At 54.5% G+C, this 18775-nt stretch overlaps 7 protein-coding genes across 7 annotated transcripts; 2 read left to right on the top strand and 5 right to left on the bottom strand.

Moving 5' to 3' along the window:
- Positions 1–142: 142 nt before the first annotated feature.
- BDY24DRAFT_416742 (major facilitator superfamily domain-containing protein) lies at positions 143–2704 on the bottom strand (the record flags this gene model as incomplete). Its single annotated transcript, XM_076643620.1, has 13 exons — positions 143–369; positions 470–598; positions 669–835; positions 924–1040; positions 1158–1346; positions 1482–1537; positions 1660–1705; positions 1788–1978; positions 2054–2160; positions 2234–2326; positions 2422–2429; positions 2510–2548; positions 2637–2704. The coding sequence occupies 13 exons, from the start codon at positions 2702–2704 to the stop codon at positions 143–145; spliced, it is 1437 nt and encodes a 478-aa protein (XP_076494993.1).
- Positions 2705–3745: 1041 nt separating this feature from the next.
- BDY24DRAFT_442861 (TRAPP trafficking subunit Trs65-domain-containing protein) lies at positions 3746–7230 on the bottom strand. The gene is made up of 8 exons (XM_076644720.1): positions 6977–7230; positions 6794–6894; positions 6335–6719; positions 6052–6249; positions 4556–5966; positions 4359–4477; positions 4090–4288; positions 3746–3940 (listed from the first exon to the last, which is right to left on the bottom strand). Exons 1-8 carry the CDS (start codon positions 7128–7130, stop codon positions 3910–3912), a joined length of 2598 nt encoding a protein of 865 aa, XP_076494992.1. The 5' UTR covers positions 7131–7230; the 3' UTR covers positions 3746–3909.
- A 1560-nt stretch (positions 7231–8790) lies between these two features.
- On the bottom strand, positions 8791–9962 carry BDY24DRAFT_394996 (uncharacterized protein). Its single transcript, XM_076641251.1, has 3 exons — positions 9738–9962; positions 9385–9665; positions 8791–9241 (listed from the first exon to the last, which is right to left on the bottom strand). Exons 1-3 carry the CDS (start codon positions 9937–9939, stop codon positions 8933–8935), a joined length of 792 nt encoding a protein of 263 aa, XP_076494991.1. The 5' UTR covers positions 9940–9962; the 3' UTR covers positions 8791–8932.
- Positions 9963–9997: 35 nt separating this feature from the next.
- BDY24DRAFT_122805 (FHA domain-containing protein) lies at positions 9998–11698 on the top strand. The gene is made up of 7 exons (XM_076635949.1): positions 9998–10269; positions 10784–10917; positions 10993–11055; positions 11134–11152; positions 11219–11294; positions 11372–11519; positions 11587–11698. Exons 1-6 carry the CDS (start codon positions 10056–10058, stop codon positions 11442–11444), a joined length of 579 nt encoding a protein of 192 aa, XP_076494990.1. The 5' UTR covers positions 9998–10055; the 3' UTR covers positions 11445–11519; positions 11587–11698.
- On the top strand, positions 11699–13792 carry BDY24DRAFT_122810 (uncharacterized protein). The gene is made up of 3 exons (XM_076635950.1): positions 11699–13099; positions 13179–13697; positions 13770–13792. Exons 1-2 carry the CDS (start codon positions 11882–11884, stop codon positions 13566–13568), a joined length of 1608 nt encoding a protein of 535 aa, XP_076494989.1. The 5' UTR covers positions 11699–11881; the 3' UTR covers positions 13569–13697; positions 13770–13792.
- A 1015-nt stretch (positions 13793–14807) lies between these two features.
- BDY24DRAFT_442857 (uncharacterized protein) lies at positions 14808–16175 on the bottom strand (the record flags this gene model as incomplete). Its single annotated transcript, XM_076644719.1, has 4 exons — positions 14808–14843; positions 14953–15239; positions 15331–15643; positions 15789–16175. 4 exons carry the CDS (start codon positions 16173–16175, stop codon positions 14808–14810), a joined length of 1023 nt encoding a protein of 340 aa, XP_076494988.1.
- A 554-nt stretch (positions 16176–16729) lies between these two features.
- BDY24DRAFT_435682 (uncharacterized protein) lies at positions 16730–18686 on the bottom strand (the record flags this gene model as incomplete). Its single annotated transcript, XM_076644189.1, has 4 exons — positions 18564–18686; positions 18371–18446; positions 18158–18281; positions 16730–18079 (listed from the first exon to the last, which is right to left on the bottom strand). Coding segments are annotated over exons 1-4 (1608 nt in total), but the record flags the coding sequence as incomplete, so codon positions are not given.
- Positions 18687–18775: the final 89 nt, after the last annotated feature.

Below are 18775 nucleotides of genomic sequence, written 5' to 3'. Positions count from 1 at the left end.
CTAGAGATCTAGTCTATAAAGCAAAGTTGCATAAACAAGAAGAGCCGAGACAGCGGAACCAAAAGCCCAAAGATGAGAGTACAAAAGTAGAAAAGAAGAATCGTGATGAAAGGTCGTGTGCGATTATAGAAGAGTAATGAAACTAAGCTCGGTACTCGATCTGATCAAGATCGTCTCCCTTCTCGTTCTTCTCGTTCGCAACAGGAGAAGGCTCCCGAACGACCTGACCGTGAGAGAGGAGTTCGTCTCGGACTCGAGTCTCAGCCCTCAAGGTGAACTTCATTCCCTTCTGCCTCCAGATCCAGGCGGAGAAGAGAGCGACGTAGATGAAGGGGACGAAGGAGACCCACATCGAGACTCGAGTGTTGTCTGCGGAGGAGTGGAAGGAGAGGGAAAGCGACGGTCAGCGTCGGAACGCGTCGTCGGAATCGAGAAAATAACGCGATTAGGTATAAGAAAGTGCCCATACAAGAGTCGGCGATGGCACCTTGCAGAGGAGGGAATACAGCTCCTCCAGATACTCCCATAACCAACAGGGCAGCGGCTCGTCGAGTGTGTCGTCCAAGGTTCTCGGTGGAGACGACGAAGATGACGGGGTCTGAAGAAAGACGCGACGAGATCAGCACGAGTTCTGAGAGAGGTAGCTGGAATAGTAGAGATAGACGTACATTGGATGGCCATTGTCGCGTAGATGGCAATCAAGCAGATAACTCCTCCCGAACCCTTGAGGGAACCGATGAGGGCGACGAGGAGGGCGCAGAGAACGGCGTTGACGAGGAGGAGGAACGAGGCCGAGAAGACGGTAAGAAGGGCGGTAGCGACAAATCGGAAGACGCTAATGGATTGCGAAGAACGAAGGGCACAGAGGAAGAAGGTCAGCGGCGGAAGCGAAGACGCGACGAGGAAGAGAGACGAAAACGAACGTGAAGATGATGAGGGCATAACTGAGAAGCTGGGAAGCCTTGGAGTCCGTGTATCCTCCGCTCTCGTGAGCGTAGTTGAGGAAGAAGGTTCCGATGGTCACTTGGGCTCCGACATACCTTTGGACGGGAGAAGGAGAGGAGCAGGAGAAGAGGAGAAGGAAGGTCAGCGAGACGCAAGAGAGGCGGGGAAGGAGAGTCGACGATGAGAGCTGTCGAGAGAGGGCTTTGACTTACATGAACTGAGCGACGAATCCGAGAATGGGTCGAAGCTGCTTGATGAAAGGCTTAGAGAGTTGCGAGTCGGCCTTTCCAGCTGCCTCCGCGTCCTCGTCGGCTTGAGCTTGAAGTTCCTCCTCGGAGACCTCAGGGAGTTTGATGAGGACGAAGAAGAGAGCGAGAGTGGCTCCGAGTCCGGCGACGGCCCTGTAGAAGACGGAAAAGGAAGAGGAAGAGCGAAGCAGACTGAGTGTTAGCGCGTCGTCCGGAAACCGTTTAGGCTCCTTTCTTCCTCCCACCAAGAATAGAGGATGTTCTCGCTATAAAATAAGTGTTACTTACAAGTAGACATACCCCACAGTTCCGAGGTCGTCGTTGTTTCCCTCAGTGAAGAAGTACTGAGAAAGGAGAAAAGGAGACGGGAGGGTCAGTCGGGATCGAAAAGGAAGGAACAGAAAACGACCCGAGCAGACTCCCGAAAAAGCTCTCTCCTCAAAGAAAGAATGTACTGTTAACTAACCTTAGAAGCGATCAAAGGTCCAGAGAAAGAAGCGACTCCGTTGAAGCTGAAGGGCAGAAGAAGAAGAGGGAGACGCGTCGAGTCAGCTCCCCGTCCCTGGTGTTCGAAGATCGCAAAGATAGACTCACGCCTGAGAGAACTGAAGTCGAAGGGCAGCAGTAGCAGCAGGTCGCATGACAGTGACGTAGGAGTTCGCGGTGACCTCGAGGGTAGCAAGACCGCAAGCGATGAGGCCAGTCAAGACGACGAAACCGGCGAAGATAGCCTGAGGGTTGGTGGTTCCGACGGAGAACTTTGCGACGGGCCAGAAGAGGATAGCCTGAACGATGGAGGGAGAGGGTCAGAAGAGGGTTCGAAGCTCGATTTAAGAGGTCGGGAAGATCAATCTACTTACGCCAGTAGAGTAGAGAGCGAGACCCATGAGGATGGCCTTCTTGTATCCATGACGTCTGAGAACTTCTCCAGCGACGGGAGAGAAGGCGAAGTATCCAATTCCGAAGTCTGGTGGGGAAGAAGGAAGAAAGGAAAGTGAGCTCGACCGCTCGAGCCATCGAGAAGACGGCAATGGGCTCACATGCGACTTGAAGACCAGTAGATTGAAGCTTGCTGATACCGAGGACGTTCTGGAAGTGCTTGTTCAGAACATCAAGGAGACCGTACGCGAAACCTGGAAGGAAGGAAGGAAGAAGGAAAGAAGCCAAGACGAGGTCAGGACGAAGGTCTCGGTTTAGATTTAGACGAGTCCCTCGAGATCGAACTCACCCCAAGCGCTGAAAAGATGGAAAGAGAGGACGAGAAGTTTCAGCTTCCATTTACAGTTGAGCTTTGAAGGAAAGGAAAGAAGACTCACAAGAAGAGGGAAGTAACGAGAGCGAAGGAGAGGTAGTATCTGAAAAGAGTGGGAGGGAAGCGACCAAGGTGAGCTTGATCGTCGAGGAGAGAGGGAATGAAGGCGAGAAGAAGACGACAAAACTTACTCTCGCTCCATGAGCTTTTGCTTGAAGAGTCCTCCAGAAGGAGGAAGGGGAGCAGCGCCTCCAGCCATTGTAGTAGAGAGGTTGAGGGGGTGGTGAGGTGAGGGAGGAGGGAAGTTGTTTGGTTGTTGGACGAGAGAGGGAAGGCCTGGAGCTGGAGAGATGGGAAGAGGAGGAAGGAGGGGCAGGAAGTGGTTGGATGGGGAACCGTTGGAGTCCTCTTGAAAATCCCTTTTATACCTCCCCACAAGTTTGACCAAAGAAGGACCCAAGTTTGAAGGAGAGCCTGGCCTCGTCGGGAGCGGTCTGAAGGACCGTCTCTCCGATCCGGCGGCAAGTTCTTACCGTAGCCCACAGCCCCATCAGAGATGGGAAGGGAAGAAAAAATTACACCGACGGATAGAGACGATCAATGCGGTCTTCCTACTTTTTGTCTCGTTTCGTTGGGGTGCCTGTATGAGATGGAAACGAAGGAAGAGAGAGAGAGGTCGGAGCGAGGCAACTCATCGAAAACGCCTTCGCTCCCTTCATTTGGAAGAAAAAACAGACCTTCGACGAGCAGCACGTTTTTTGATCCCTCGGCCGACTGATCTTGAGAGGACCAGTTCGTCTCTAGATCCCCGTGAAGGCCTGCTTGGTTGCGGGAGAGTTCACTCGAGATCCAGGCTCCAGAGAGTCGACGCGTCGAGAGTTCTAGATGCCTTCGCTGTCGCTGCGAACAGAAATCGAGCAAGGAGTTCTCTGATACGATCCCTGAGAACCAGCTTTAGCGCTGCGAGGAGGGATGGGGACTAGCTGTAAGAGCTACTTTACTCCCGCCTTCGAACTGAGACCGAGCGAAACCGTTCCGCGTTCAATCGCCCCAAGAAATCTGTCAGATCTGAATCAAAGCGACGAAGAAGAGGGAAGGAAGGAACCGAGTCTCTGCTTGAGTCATATATATACGAAGGCGTCTCTGATGGCCTGCGAGGCTGCGTGGCGAGGATATTTACGGTTCCACGAAAGGAAACCGTGTTTCGTCGAAGCTGGAAGGTTTTTAGCGCCGCTCCGAGAAAGGGCGCGAGCAGAGGTAGGACTGAGTTGCAGAACAGAAGTGGGTTCGTATCGAGAACCCCTTTCGCAGGCAGAGAGTTCAACAGGGGATTGAATTCAGATCGAGACGCGTCCAGCTTGGTCCCCTCCCTTGACCTTCCCTCTCCTCATCTTTTCCCTCACTCGGGAACTTTTCAGCCTTTCCGTTGAGATGTATCGAAGGAAGCATCGATACGCACACACCTCAGCCGTGAACGACCACGTTGCAGACGGACCTGTTCGAAGGGGAGAGAGCAGAAGCAAGGTCAGAACTCAATCTCCTCCTCCTCTTTCCTCCTCCCCTCCTTCCTTCCTTCGCTCCTCTTCCTTCCTTCCGCCTTCACTCCTCCCTCTCGCCCCCAGCACAGACTCGAACAGTACTCACTTCAAGTTGATCGCAAACCCCTCCCCAACACCCGTGATCTGTAACGTCTCGACCTCCCAAACCCCCTCCTCCAGCGCCATGAATCTCATCCTCACCGACTGGCTTGTCGCGGGAAGAAGAGGTCCAACTCGGATGTGATTCTCCAGTGGGATGAGTGGGGTCGAAGAGGAAAGGTGCTCGACGAGGTGGGCGTGGAGATCTGTCGAGGAAAGAGGAAGATGGGGTTCAGCTCGAGCGCCAGAACAAAAGGATCGAGACGATGAGCTCACGACTTTCTCCCATCCCAACATCACCTCCTCCCTGACCAGGAAGCGTAGTCCTATCGATAGCGAGAGCTGGATCTCTCCTTCTTCGTTTTTCTGGAACCCCGATGGAGAATCGACGCGTCCTGTTCGAAACGAAGATCGAAAAAAATGAGCTCTCGAAGCCTCGATTGACGAGACGAGATGAAACGAGTGAAACTGACCTCGAACTCTTGTTGAACACAAACACCTCGAGCGAGAATGGTTCCAACACCTTGATGGCTCTCTTCCCTCCCTCAGGTAGCAACACCGAGATCGAGATCAACACTCCATCCGCCTCCGCCGTCGTCGACGACGTCCCTTGATCCCATCCGTTCCCTCCTCCTCCTGCATTTGAGAACGGCCTTCCTGGAGCAGGCGTAGGCGGAGGATTCTCACCCAGCGTCGTCCTCCTCCTCGCGTCCATCGCGCTCGTTGGCCGTTGGGGACTGTTTCCAGAGTTGGCGAAAGCGAGTTGGGAGGGAGGGAGCAGGGGAGGTTGAGCTTGCGAGGGAGGGTAGGAAGGGAAGGCTGGGGTTGGTGGTGGTAGCCCGTTGGAGGAAGAGGAGGGAGGAGGAGGGAGCGGAGGGAGGTGACCGTTGAGTTGTTGTTGATTCGACGAAGGGAGGAGGACTTGGTTGTTGTTGTGGGAGAAGGCTGTGAGACTGGCTGCGCTGAACCGTCTGTTTCCTGCTATCATGCTTGTTGGTCTTGAAGCTGCTGCTGATGAGGACGGGGAGGAGTGGGAGTGGGAGGAAAGAACACCTGCGACGGCGGGGAGGGAGATGCGTTTGTCCGAGGTGGCATCGAGGTGGGAGAGGTCGAGCGTGCAGTTCCAGCGGGAGACGAAGGAGGCGGTTGGGTACTCTTTGACTCCGTCGACGTCGATGAAGGGACGACCGACGACAGCTATGGAGACTGGTCGGACCGATTCGGACGGGACGGAGGGAGGAGGAGGGTGTTGTTGGGAGACGTGACGTCCTTGTTGTTGCTGGACGGTTGAAGGGAGAGAAGGGAGAGTGATGGTCGACATGGGAGTGGGAGGAGGTAGAGGTGTTGCCGAAGGGTTATAGTGGGACGAGAGGGAGGAGGATACGGCGTAGAGGAGGTTGTACTGGTCGAGAGAGTGAAGAGGAAGAGGGAAGCCCGTCTTTCCCTCTCCTTCGTTCGCACACGGAGGCTCCAACAGTTCCGCCTTCGCACCCGTCGCTACCCCTCCAACCTTGACCTCCACCGACTCAATCTCAAACCCGATGTTTTCTCCACCCATCCCGTCCGTTCCTCCTCCCGTGGCTTCGACCTCGACGCTCATCACGACTTTCCGATCCTCGTCCTCGTCATCGAGAGGATCGTCGTCTCCTGAGGTTGCCTTGTAGTCGTCGAGGAGGAGTTGAGGGAGGAAGACCGTTCGCATCCGGAGGTGGAGTCCTGAGGCGACCGAGAGAACTGAGCGGAAGGATTTACGAAGAGTTGGGAGGGAGATGAGCGAGACGGGAGGGTTGGTCGTTGGACCTTGGTTGCTTGGGTTCGTTGGGGAGTTAGGGGAGTTGTTGGTGATTGGACGAAGGCGAGAGAAGGGGAAGGAGACGTCGGGACCTGTGAGGAGGAAAGAACGGCGAAAAGGTCAGCGAGGAATGAACAGGGGGAGAAGGGGACGACGCGTCGCGAAACTCGAACGAACCGAAATCATCCAGCAGGTTCACATCCTCGAGATCTCTCGCCGTGACGAAATCCCCCTTCGCTCGAGACAGAACTGGAGTCTCAGCCTCCTCCACTGGCAGCTCGAACCCAGCGATGATCCCTCTCGTAGGCTTCTCTCTCAAAGTCATCGAGACCGTCAGGCAGAGCAGAGGATTGTCGATTCTCGTCCTCAGGAAAGCTGTAAAAGATAAAACCCGCCCAACCATCAGCTTCAGCGTCTTCCCAGGATCTACTTTAGGGAAGTAAAAAAAACTGTTACTCACCAACAGGAGCTTCCAACTCCCAAACAGCAATCCAACTCCCCTCTCCGTCGATTCGACCTAGAATGATTTCCTTCCTCTTCTTGGTCGTGTTCCCCCAAGTCGCACTCCAAACCGGCACTCCCTCAGCTCGAGCGTACCTCCTCTCCTCGGACGAGCCCGTAGAAGGGGTAGGGTTCGGAGTCTGAGGAGGGAAGTTGCGAGTTGATGGTGTAGGACCGGGCGAGGCTGAAGGTGAGCTCGTTGTGATGCGAGGAGGGGAGAGCGTGGCTGTAGGAGTGGAAGGTACGAGACCTGGAGTGGGTGGGAAAGGGTAGGTCGATCCTTGTTGAGTTTGAGTTGAAGGGGAAGGAGGAAGAGCAGAGATGTAGGTTGATTCGAGGGTGATCTGAGGAAGGAGAGGAGGAGAGATGTCAGTTTCCTCTTTGTCGGAAAATGAGCTTGAATAGAGATTTGACTGACCTGAAGGTGAGATAGGAACGTAACAACCTCCTCTGAGGGTTCATCTCGATCTAGGGAGGGTTCCGTAAGTCGAACGGAAGCGTAGAGTCCGAGCTGCTCATCTTGGAGGAGGAGGAGGAGGGAGAGAGAAGGTGAGCTCGACTCCTTCTTCTGAGGACTCGCAACCAACAGAACGAAGCTTACCATAGAAAGCTAGTTTCCTACTTCCAACCTTGATGAGATTCGCTATCCATTCCGTCCGAGTTTGAGGTGTAGCGTCCGCGGGAGGAGGAGAGATGGGTTCGGGAGGGACGTGGATCCGAAGGGAGGAAGAGTGAAAGAGAGACGAGAGACTCATCCTAGGCAATTTTTGGGAGGATGTAGATCGAGCGGGGAATAAGTGGACAGCTCCAGGCTGTAGAAGGCTTTGGGAAAAGATTGATCTGGATGGGTTGCTGAGGGTTTGGGAGGAGAAGGGAGGAAGGGAGGGAGCGAGCTCACCTACTTTCGTTTCAACCTCCATCCAAGACTCACTCTCTCTTCCTTCCCTGCCTTTTTTCTCTCATCTTTCGACATGCCCCCAAGAGCCTCCTCATCTACCTCCAGCAACCCTACACCTTCCAAGAAACGTAAAACAGCTCAGGAGGAAGCCGACGAGGACGAAGCTCCCACTCCCTCGCCGACCTACTTCTTCGCCGATGCAAACGTCCTCCTTCACGTCGACTCAACGCTCTTCAAAGTTCATCGAGGAGTCCTGGAGAAGGCAGAAGTCTTCGTCGACATCCTGTTGATTGGCTCGAATCAGGAAGGTCAGGATGGAGAAATACCAACGATCAAACTCGACGACAAGGAGGAGGATTGGGACCTCTTCCTTCGAGCCATGTACTAAGTTCTTCCTAGTAGCTCGTCGATGCACAACGAACTGATCTGCTCTTGCTTTGAACGCACAGCTCCTTCCTCGAAAAGCTTCCAACCCTCCTAGAGATCCGAACGCTCCTCCTTCTGTCCGACAAGGCGAGTTCCTTTCCGCTCCCTCCTCGACGCGTCCCTCATCCTCGTCTTCTCCCCCCTCCCCTCTCTTCCAGTAAAATCACCCCTCCATCTTCTCCATCGCCAAAACTTCTCTTTTCGCCAGGTCCCAGCACGAAAAGTCCCTCCAGGGGAGAGGCTTCGCGCCCACCCATCCCTACCTCCACGACCAGGAGCGGGTCCCGTACCCCGTCGCTCTTCGAATGCTCCTTTGTCTCCAGGAGCAGTTCAGCCTCGACAAGGCTCCGTTCCGATGGTGCCACCACTACCTAGCTATGCTCGATCCACAGAGCAGGAGGTTGTTCGTCGAGGGGTGTGAGCAGTCGGAGAACTTGGAGGTTAGGTCGCCTCTGTCGAAGGACCTTCGTGAGTCTTGATCTTTGACGCCTTCCTGCTGTTTATGTTGTTCTTCCCTCTTTCCTTTTCGATCTACTCCTTCCCTTCTGGCGTCTCCCGCTTGCTCTGCTGACGCTCTTGCTCTCTCTTCCAACTCTGTCCCATCCCGCAGACTTCTCCCTCCTCCGTCGAGTAGACGCCTATGCCGTTCTCACCTCTCGAACCTTGAGAGAAGAACCCTCCGATATCCACGAGGACTCTTGTGCCGGATCAGCATGCCGTCGGACCTGGGATCAAATCCTCAAGGCCGTTCAGATATTGCAGAGCAGTCGATCAGGGAATGGAGTACTTTACGGTTGGGGGTGCGGAGGATATGAAGGGGGAGTGTAGGGTGGCGGGAGATCATTTTTGGAGGTGCAAGAGGCAGGAGGTGAGTCTTTTGTTTTGCGTTGCCCGACGCGCGCTGAGATTGATCCGTCTCTCTCCTTCCTTTGTTCTTTTTTTTGGGGTCAAGTTCGAGACTGAAACACAGAAGGACTTTTGATATATTTTTTGGGGGGTCACGCTGTAGATCCGAAGATTCTTTCGTTGAGCTCTCTCTCTCTCCTTTGCTCTTGCGACGACGCGTCTCGTCCCTCAATCTCTCTCTCTCGCTGTCGCGCTTTCCATCTCTCCATCTCTTTTCCCTTCAACACAAGCTCAGAAAATATAGTACCGAATAGATGATCGATTCCTCTAAGAATCCTCTACCCAACCCAAACCCTGCCCTCCTCCTTCTCCTCCGGTCCCTCCAAATCAACCCTCCTCCAAAACCCTCAACGCCCTCAACCCCTCCCTCATCCTGTCCACACTGACCTCCTCCTTCTCCCCTCGTTCTCTCGTCAGCGTCACCAGTTCTCTCTTCCTCGTTGCTCCTCCTCCCGCCGCCGACGACGACTGGGTTCGAGGGACGACGTCGACGTGGATGGTCCGGAAGAGGGTGAGTTTCCGAGCTGTGAAGCGGAGAGAGAGGGTTGTGGGTGGGAAGGATAACGAGACGGGAGTGTACTGGGTGGGTTGGTGGGTGAGGGATTGGAGAAGGAGGTCCAGGAGACGAGCTTGGGGCTGAAGGGAAGGAGAGGAAAGGAGAGGAGGAGGGAGGAGGAAAGGTCAGTGAGCTCGGACGTTCGTTCGCTTCCCTTCCTTTATCTCGTCCTCAAAGGCACATCTACTTGATAAGCTGGAGGAATATACCACGTCTTAATCACCTGATAAAGCGTAAACACATCCTCCCTCCAGTTCATACTCTCTCCGAACCCTTCGCTCTCCAACCCTTCCGCCTGCTCCCTAACCAACGCTGCCACGAACAGATCCAGCACGCCCGTTTCATGCTGCTGATACTCTCCTCCTCCTCCTACGAGAGCTGTTATGCTTGTAGTTGGGATAGGAGGAGCGAAGGGTGAGGAGGGTAGAGGGGAGGACGAGAAGGGAGGACGGACGTGGGAGAGGTAGGAGGGGAGATGGAGGGTTCGGAGGTACGTTTGGATTACTAGAAACCCAAGGAAAAGCGAGAGTTTAGTTGAGATATAGTTGGATAGGAAGGAAGGCAGACGATACTTGCCTCTATAGAACATCCTTGAAGTCAAGCGAGCTTCCTTTGAGAGCCATTGCTGGGAGGTTGCGAGGTCTAGTTTGGATCGAGAGGAGGAGGATCGAACGAGGTGGTGGATGATGAGCGTTAAGACGGAGAAGGGAAGAGTAGAGAGAGTTGGGAGAGGGTAGGGTTCAAGGGCTGTATAGGCTGGAGGTGGAAGGTCGTCCATAAAAGAGGAAGATGTGGTTAAGGAGAGGAAAGCAACGAAGGAAACGAACGAAGCTCACAGCGGGGAAGCGAACCTGGCTGCTTCGTCTCCTCCTCTTGACCTTCCACCCAACCACCATGTCGACTCCTTCCATCTTTTCTCTTTCGCAACCTCTTCCTTACAGGAGAAGATCCCTCTCTACCACCTATCAGCCCAACTACTCGGCTTCCCAATCGACGAGAGGAGAGAGCACTTCCAGCGCGGTCTTCTTCGAGGACGAGCAGGAGGAGGAGTTGGCCGATCAGTTGACTCCTCCTAGAAGTGGAGACGAGCACGAGAAGGATGTTAACAGTGAGTACAGAAGACACAGAGAGATAGATGATCTTGGGTATGGCGAACGAACGAGAGGGAGGAGAGGTGGCGAGGAGGTGAGGAGAGAGGGAGCGGTGGAAACGGGACGAACAGCGATCAGTTCTCTGTAGGGATCTTCTAGGAAGAAGATCGAGGAAGAGGAAGAGGAGTTTGCTTCTCCTCTTGTAGAGCTGGGAGGGATCCTGTAGTAGAGAGAGGGGAGGGATCAGTAGAGGAGAGGAGAGGAACGGGAGGGTCCTGTCCCAAAGTGGCGAGCGTACTCCTTCCCTCCCTCCTTCTTCATTCCTCTTCTTCCCATCTCGTTCTTCTTCATCCATCCTCGTCGTCTCTACCATCTCTCCCCATGCTCTCCTCTTCTCCTGATGATCTTCTCTCGCCTTTCTCACCACCTTCACCTCTCCATCCTCATCCTTATCTCCTCGCTTCCACCCCCGCATTCCTCTCGAGGACCCCCTGGCTGACCTTCTCTCGTTCCCTTCTTCTTCTCTTGCAGCTTCCACTCAGAAGCTCGTCTTCAGCAACATCGACGGAGCCAAGGAGGATATCAAGCACATCTCTCTTCTTGCTGGAGCACCTGTGGTCCTTGGGAGGAGAGGAACGGGTCAGGAATCGAGCTTCACCGACGGAGTGAGTCGCGCGTGTCGTCTTCACTCTTCCTCCTCTTCTTTTCGCTGATCTGTCCCTCCGTACTTTGTTTCTCAGTTCATCGCTTGCCCTGTGATGTCCAAGACTCATGCTCAAGTCGTCTTGAACGAGAACGGAAAGGTGAGCTTGCTACCATTCGGTTCCTCGCCAGTCTCCTGAGCTGACTTCGGTTCGTCGCTCCCCTTCTGCTTTCTTAAGATCACGATCGTTGACGCTGGTGAGGGTTAGGGTTTCCTCTCACTCTCTTCTACATCCCGCTGACCCTTCTTCGTTCCTTTATCAGGCTCGATGCATGGGACCTTCGTCAACGACCGACGACTCAAGACGATCGCACCCGTCGAGATTCAGGACGGAGACCGGTTCGTCCCTTTCGAGGCTTCAGATCTTCGTTCGACCTCCAAGACTGACCTTTCTTCCTCTCTTCTCCAATTCACAGAATCACCTTCGGAAAGGACGTCGAGAAGAGAGGAAGCGTGAGTCTCTTCCTGTTCCCTCTCTCGCTCAACTGACATCGCGTCTTCGTTTCCTCCCTCCTTCTTTCAGACCCACCCTGCTCTCCGAGTCTCCGTCAGCATCATCAAGTCGTCAGTTCTACACTCCTCTTCTTTCATCGACTACCGACCAGTTTCTGACCTTCGTTCTTTCTTTCAGGCCCAACTTCCGACGAACCAGCTCGGACTCCAGCGTCCCTCAGTGCGCTCTCTTCGCCAAACCTCTCCCTTCTTCGTCGTCGAGCTCGTCCAGAGCCAGGTCCCCTCTTCACGGTCGAAGCCCTTCCCCAGACATCGGAGACGCTCAATACGACGAGATCCTCTCCAGTCCCATCCTTGTTCCCACTCCACCTCTCAAGCTCGGATTCACCACGTCGGACGAGGAAGCAGAAGACGACGCGTCGTCGACGTCCGTCCAGGCCGTTGCCTCTGACGAGGAAGGACCTTCTTCGCCGATGAACGCTCCTACGACTATCGCTCAGTTCAACGAGAGAGCTAGCCAGTGGTCAGCCAACCACGACGACGACGAACAGGACGAGGAAATGGCGGACGAGGTCGCTGCCCAAGAAAGGAGGAGGACGCCGCCCTGGCCCTTCCGGTCTCCAAGCGTCGAAATCCAGGAGGCACTACCTGTCGAACCCCACTCCTTCTCTCCTCTACCGACCTCCTCGTCCTTGTCGTCAATGCCCGCTCTTCGCTTGACGCAGGCGAGAGAGTCGCTTCGAGCCTCCGCCGTTTCCAACGCCGACGACGCGGTCTCCACCTCGTCCCTCTTCGGAATCCCTTCCTCCTCCCAACCAGGATCATCGTCCTCTCTCGTCGCCGCACCCTTCAACTTCGCAAGTCTCGCTTCGTTCCTTCAGTCGAGACGAGGAAGGACGATCTCCATCCCCGTTACAGACGACGACGAGGAGCAAGAAGACGATGATCTCCCCGAGGAGATTGGGATCGACTTCGGACCTAGGAGGAGGAACCTAGACGAGGGACGATGGTCTCACCACGACGACGAGGAGCAAGAGGAGGAGGAACTCGTTCCCTTCGAGGAATCGGACCTTGAGGAAGAAGACCTCGGCGAGAGATCGTCCACCTCGTCGTCGATCAGGAAGAAGGAGAACCCGGTTCTTAGAAGGAGGGAGAAGCTTCAGAAGAGAAAGATGTCCGAGGAGATCGTCGCCGCCGTCAAACCTCGATCTGATTCTTCGTCGTCGTCGTCTTCGATCAAGAACGGAGGAGGATCCACCAAGTCGTTCAAACCCTCCGACTTCCTCTCCAAACTCACCTACGTCTCCAAGGACGTCCCCATGAAATCCCTCGATTTCGACGACCCCAGCTCCAACGCTTCGGATCTTGACGACGACGGAAAAGAGGAGGAAGTCGCTCAGAGGATCGCTCACGGGACCGCTCTACTTCTCGCCAACCCTGACGCGGCCGACTCAGAGGATAGTAGCGACGACGGGGACTTCGAGCTTCGAGGAGCTGAGTGGATGGAGAACGAGTTCAGGTCGGAGAGTGATGATGAGGAGGAGGAACAAGAGGGAGTCGTCGAAGAAGAGGAGGAGGAAGAGGAAGAGGAAGAGGAAGAGGAAATCGAGGACAAGGAAGAGGAGCCGATGGAGGAGATCGACGAGTTCGAAGACGACGCGCCTGAGGAGCACTGGAACTCGGAGGGCTCGGTGAGTTAGACTTCATACTTCACTGTTTTCTCTTCTCGTCTCCTAATATTGACCTCTCTTGCTCTTTTGAATCTCTCAGGTTGACTTCTACGAGAACGAACAAGAAGTCGAGGCGTCGTCGGACGCGGACGCAGACGCGGATTTTATCAAGATCTTCGACCTCGGAACCAACGAAGAGCAGCAGGAGGAGGACGAGAAGATGAACGTCGTCGAGGAGGAACCCGTCTCTTTCAGTAACGGCTCGGAGGATGGATTGGAATCGGTCGACGCGGACTTCGTCCCCGTCCGAGATGCGTTGGGACGAGGATGGTCGGTCACGGCTAAAGGGGATACGTATGAGCACTCTGATCTCGACGGGGAGGAATCGGAGGAGGATGCTGCTACGGCTGTTGAGGTTCAGCAGGAGGGAGGGAAGGATGAGATCGGTAAGTGGGATTTCATCTCGTGTTCGTTAGTCGACGAAAGCTGATGTCGTCCCTTCGTTTCCCTTTTCGCTTCTGCAGCTCCCGTCGCCGAGGCTATCCAATCGGAAGGTCTTCTCGATAAGATCATCGACTTGACTGAGAAGGTCGAAATGTTGGAGTCGCAGCTCAAGAAGGTTCGTTCTCTTCGTTCTCGACTCTGGGTTGAGACGCGTTCGCTGATCTCTTCCCCTTCTTTTCCCTCGCAGTACTCCGCCGCCAACTCGTCTCCTCTCGGTAACCCCAGAGCCAGTTTGACTGTCCACTGCTAGACATCGTAGCTGACCTTCTCTTCCTTCGTTCTCTCAGGCAAACGCAAACGCGCCGTCGACGACGACACCTCCATCCTCGACGAGCAAGTCGCCATCCCCGTCGTCTCCAGCAGCACCCAAACCCTTCCTTCTACAACTCAAGCCCAAACCTCCGTTCAAACTATCGCCACCAGCAACGAATCATCAACCATCGTCGCCGACCAACCTCTTCGAAAGAAATCCAAGATCGGATCCTTCTTCCTCGGAGCTCTCACCGGAAGCGTCGCCACCCTCGGAATGCTCGCCGCGTACGGATGGAACGAGGAGATGGATATGGCGGGGGAGTACGCTTAGATCCATAACGTTCCCTTTCGTTTCTCGTTTTCGTTGCTCTCCATCTTCGACGCGTCGCCTTTTCTTTGTGTTTCCTCTCCACCCTGTCCCTCTCCCCTTCTTTGTTCTCTTGACTAGCCTGTTACCTCACGATCCCTATGATTTCTCTTCCTTTCCTATTGTTTGTTTTTCGATTCTAAGCTCATCTATCTACGTTGTTTTCGTTTCGTCTTCGTTTTTTTTTTTGCTTTCTTCTCGTCCCTCTTCGTCACCCACCCGCCTTCTTAGCTCGCCTTGAAGACGCCTTTGAGTTTCGGTTTCTCTAGCTTCTGAGTTCTTGTACGACGATCGATCCCTCTTAGTTTCGAGTCGAGGAACGACGAGAGGAGGGGAGAAACGGGGAAAGAGATACGACGCGTCGAAGCGAATGAGGAAGGCAGAAGAAAGAGAAGTAGAGATGAAGATGTGCCTGCAACTGAGCTCAGATAAGACATAAATTCAAAACTTGAAGGAAAGAGCTGGATCCTGGCAGCAGAGGAAGGCGAGTCAGCTTGATTTGAGCCTCGACACGTCGAGTTGTGGCTCGACTCCCTCTTCCGTCTTTCTTCACCAGATACATAAAGGTCGAGATCAGATCGTTATAGCCTACCGAAAGACTAAGAGCTATGGTCCGAAATCCTTCTTCATCTCCTCCTCCAGCTGAAGAAAACCAAACGCATTACAAAGAGGAAACGATCAGCTCCTGTCGCGTCTCGAAAGGGAGAAGCTCTTTCGGACCGCCGAGACCAAGACAGTGAAAACAACTCACTGCTACTTTCTTCTGCTCCCAGAAAGCCAAAGCCTTCTTTACACAACCCTCCTTCATCTTCAAGACGTCCTTCTCCTTCTTGTCCTCCAGCGACGTGATGGCGAGCATGATGGAATCGTAGTAGTAGTCGTGGACGAAGTAATCCGCCAGGATGGTCCGCCGGAAGTCTTTCGAAGCAGAACGACACCCAGGGTCTTCCTCGCAGGTCGAACTGTGGTAGTCGTCGTATTTGAACGCGGAGGAGGAGAGGACGGCGACGGCTTCGACGCGAAGGAGAAGGGAGTAGCCTGATCGGAGAAGAAGACAGGGGGAAGAGAGTACGTCCAAGTCAGGCTCTCAGAGAGGGACACTAGTGCTGGAATACAGGCAAAGACGTACGAGTTTCCATCGAAGGCTCCGGCGGGAACCAGTCGAGACCATTGTTCATTTTACCCATGGAGCTCGCTCGTTCCGAGGGTCCATGAGTTGCGAGATCGTTGTAGACACATCGAACTGACGATCGGCTGATTTGGAACTTTTCCTGCAGGACCAAGAGTCCTCGAGTGACTGCGATGGAGAAAGGAGGGAACAGGACGTCGTCCTGGTACGGAGAGTCTTCGTCGGGACCCGGGACGCCGGAGAGATAGTTTTCGTAGGTGACCCTGGAGACGAAGAGACCCTTCGCACCTGTGAAGATCGAGGTGTGGTTGTACTACGAAGGGAGGGAAGATCAGGGTTGAGAAGGATTAGGAGCGAAGGGAATCGCGAGCTCACCTTGTCGGAGAGTAGGAGCAAAGAGTGGGTCTGTGAGAGGGTTGGAAGCTTGTCCGAGAAAATTTTATGAAATATGCCGATACGGAGTAAGCATAAAGTCCTTCGAGGGATGCTAGAGTAGACTGAGGGACTCGCATTCCGTCGTACATGGCTCGAAGGAACAGCGTCCAATCTTCCTCCTTGTCGTCGAGCTTGATCGTCGGTATCGCTTCCTCCTCCCCTCCCTGAGCACACCCCACCAAGAGAGTATCCGCGAACACCTCTGCTTTCTCCAGAACTCCTCGATGAACTTTGAAGAGCGTTGATCCGACGTGAAGGAGGACGTTTCCATCGGCGAAGAAGTAGGTCGGCGAAGGAGTCGGAGGAGGAGGAGGAGGGGCTTCCTCTTCTGCTGCTGGAGTGGTTTTACGCTTTTTGGATGCTGAAGCGGAAGTGGAGGAGTGATAGGACGCTCTGGCTCGAGGTGGCATGGTCGGTCGAAAGTGAAGGGGAGGGAAGGACGGGGTTGGTCGTCGTTTGAGGGAAGGAAGGAGGAAACTGGGTGAGCTCGACTTCCTTCCTTTCTTGTTTTCCGTTTCTTCCCTTTCTCGCCAAAAAGATTTGATTATTTGTCTCAAAAGGATGACGCTTGAGGCGATAAGGAGGCTACGGTTGGAAGAACATTCATGATCATGCAGAAAAAGACGCTAGCTCCAGCTCAGACCTCCTTTCTTCGAGCTCAACTGTTCGTCCCCTTCGACTCCCTCACGATCTCCTCAACCCTCCCCACCAACTTCTCGAACCCCTCCTCCCTCATCACTTCAGCCATCAGCTCCATCAACTCCTCCTTCCCTAAGGCAGCCAGATCCATCTCCCAAAGCTCTTGCTCCTTCGAATCAGCCTCCTTCGACTTCAACTTCGACGCGACTTCTCCTCCCTTCGCAACCTGAACCTCTTCAGCTCTCTGCTGCCCACCATCACTCGCAGCCGGAGCTGGACGAGGAGCCGGAGCCAGTGCGACCTCCGTCTTCTGATCCGGACGAACCGGAAGGACGTTGGAAGCCTTGAGAGGAGAGACGAGAGGGGAGGCGAAGTCGATGAGAGAGAAGGAGTCCGTCGATCCAGCGTCGTTCGTCCTGCCTCCCTTCCTGGGAGTCGTCGAAGCAGTAGAGGGACCTCCTACAGACGGACCGTTCCCGAAGTCCAAACCTGCGAGATCGGAGAGGACGAGGTTGTTCGACGTTGGTGCGGATCGAGGTTTGGAGGTGGACGCGACGGGTTGGGGTTGGAGAGGAAGAGGCGATGATTTGGGAATAGGGGAGGTTGGAGAGGGACTTCTTCGGTAGTAGAGGGGATCGTGGTGATGATGGTTTTGATTCTGAGTGAGGGAAGGAGGTGTAGGAGCGGGACGCGACGTGGAGCATCGACCTGGGGAGCGATTCGACGACGAGGTTGGTTTGGAAGCTCGACCGCTGTTGCTGCTGTTCCTGGTTGTCTGAAGAGAAGCATCGTCCATTCTGGGTCTCGAGGGAGTAGGAGAGAAGGATCCTTCTGGACTGGTGGTGCTGTTGGAAGAGGAGGATTGTCCTTGCTGGTTTTGTCTCGACGCTGTTGCTGTCGAAGTCGATGGGGAGGTGGATGGGAGAGGTTGAGGAGGTTCTTCGACATGTCCGGCATAAGGGGAAGCCACTTCTACTCTCCTCTGCTTCTTCTTCTTCTTCTTGGCGCTCTCCTTCTCTCTCTGCCTCTCCGTCTCCGAGGAAGGAGCAGTCGCGTCCTCGTCTTCCGTCGCTTCGTCAACAGGATCGAGTTCCTTCCTCTTCGACTTCCCCTTCGACTTCGACGAGGATGATCCTGATCCTGAAGGTGATGACGACGAAGACGATCCAGATCCATCGTCCTGAGCGGTGGGAGGTTGGAAGGCAGTCTGAATGCGTTGAACGGAGGCAGCGGAGGTCGAGGAGGAGAGAATGGACGACGACGACGAAGAAGGAGGAGCGGGAACAGACGCCGAAGCCTTCGTGGATGATGAAGGAGCGGAAGTGGCAGCCAGTCGACGGGTATTGAGGAGAGGAGCGATTTTGGAGATGAAGTCTTCGGTTTCGGCGGAAGAGAGGAAGGTCATTTGGGCGCGTCTGTAGAGATCCGGTTCGGTCTGGGAATCAAAAACGACAGAAGTGCAACAGTGAGACATGGCTCTCCCTTGCCAAAGGGGAGAGAAGAGGAACGAGAGCGCATGCAGGCAGGCAGGAGGAGAGGGAAGGGAGGAGCTCACAACCTTTGGTTTCAGGGTCGTCCTCCATCTGACTTGCCACGAAAGATCCTGAGAGCGAGCTTGGAGGATAGGAGGCTTAGTGTTGGGCTCATGCTGGTATTTGTGAAGGCGAAGAATGTCCTGCAGGAACAAAGAGGGAGGAAGAGGTCAGTCGCGGCGAGGAGTTGAAGGAGCGGATGGGAGGATTGGAGGACGAACGAGCTCGACAGGTTCCTCCTTTCCGTCTCCCTTGTTGACGACTCTGATAGTGACCTTGGGCTTCTTTCCTCGAACCTTGTCTTCTGCCGTACAGTTGAGGATGGCGTAGATGTTGGGCGGCTGGCTGAAGGAGGAAGGAAACGAGCGGGAGAGAGGGGAGGGAGGTCAGCGAAGGGACGACGGGGAGGGGGAAGGAAGACGAAGAGAATCCACGTTCTCTCCCAAACAGGTTGTTTGTCCTGATTCACTGCTACTTGAGGAGCTGCCGTCATGTAGACATCGAGATGGTCTGCAAGGTGCAAAGAGGGGAAAGAGGAAGGAGAAGGGAGGGAAAGGTAGGAGGAGGAGGTGAGCTCGATTCCTCCTTCTCTCAAGCTTCAAAGAAGAGGAGGGGCAGACGACGTACACTCGAATATCCCGGTGACGACAGGTCGAGGCTCAATCCTCGTTCTCGACTGGAGCATGCTGACGAGAGAAGAACGCGAGAAGTTTGGGGAGGGAGAGATGATGGCCGTTCGAGGGAAGGAAGAGGTCCGCGAGGAATGTCTCGAGATCTTGAGAGGGGTCTTTGGTGGCCGATTCGAGCAGATTTTCAAGGATCTACTTGCAAACCCAAGC

This window comes from Mrakia frigida, assembly GCF_051309035.1.
Source record: "Mrakia frigida strain ATCC 22029 unplaced genomic scaffold BDY24scaffold_23, whole genome shotgun sequence".
In the NCBI taxonomy this organism is placed as follows: domain Eukaryota; kingdom Fungi; phylum Basidiomycota; class Tremellomycetes; order Cystofilobasidiales; family Mrakiaceae; genus Mrakia; species Mrakia frigida.
Note: the sequence above shows the minus strand (reverse complement) of the source record. Positions and strands in the feature narration are given on the sequence as shown.

Bases quoted from the DNA above. Each gene is read 5' to 3' on its own strand.
- BDY24DRAFT_442861 (XM_076644720.1), bottom strand. From the start codon at position 7,130: ATGAGTCTCTCGTCTCTCTTTCACTCTTCCTCCCTTCGGATCCACGTC. The intron at 4,478-4,555 runs GTCAGTTTCACT...CGTTTCGAACAG, and splicing joins GTGTTCAACAAGAGTTCGAG to GACGCGTCGATTCTCCATCG. The intron at 3,941-4,089 runs GTGAGTACTGTT...CCCTTCGAACAG, and splicing joins GGGTTTGCGATCAACTTGAA to GTCCGTCTGCAACGTGGTCG.
- BDY24DRAFT_394996 (XM_076641251.1), bottom strand. From the start codon at position 9,939: ATGGACGACCTTCCACCTCCAGCCTATACAGCCCTTGAACCCTACCCT. The intron at 9,666-9,737 runs GCAAGTATCGTC...TTGGGTTTCTAG, and splicing joins TTCAAGGATGTTCTATAGAG to TAATCCAAACGTACCTCCGA. The intron at 9,242-9,384 runs GTGATTAAGACG...CCTTCCCTTCAG, and splicing joins ATGTGTTTACGCTTTATCAG to CCCCAAGCTCGTCTCCTGGA.
- BDY24DRAFT_122805 (XM_076635949.1), top strand. From the start codon at position 10,056: ATGTCGACTCCTTCCATCTTTTCTCTTTCGCAACCTCTTCCTTACAGG. The intron at 10,270-10,783 runs GTGAGTACAGAA...CTTCTCTTGCAG, and splicing joins GCACGAGAAGGATGTTAACA to CTTCCACTCAGAAGCTCGTC. The intron at 11,295-11,371 runs GTTCGTCCCTTT...TCCAATTCACAG, and splicing joins GAGATTCAGGACGGAGACCG to AATCACCTTCGGAAAGGACG.
- BDY24DRAFT_122810 (XM_076635950.1), top strand. From the start codon at position 11,882: ATGAACGCTCCTACGACTATCGCTCAGTTCAACGAGAGAGCTAGCCAG. The intron at 13,100-13,178 runs GTGAGTTAGACT...TGAATCTCTCAG, and splicing joins ACTGGAACTCGGAGGGCTCG to GTTGACTTCTACGAGAACGA.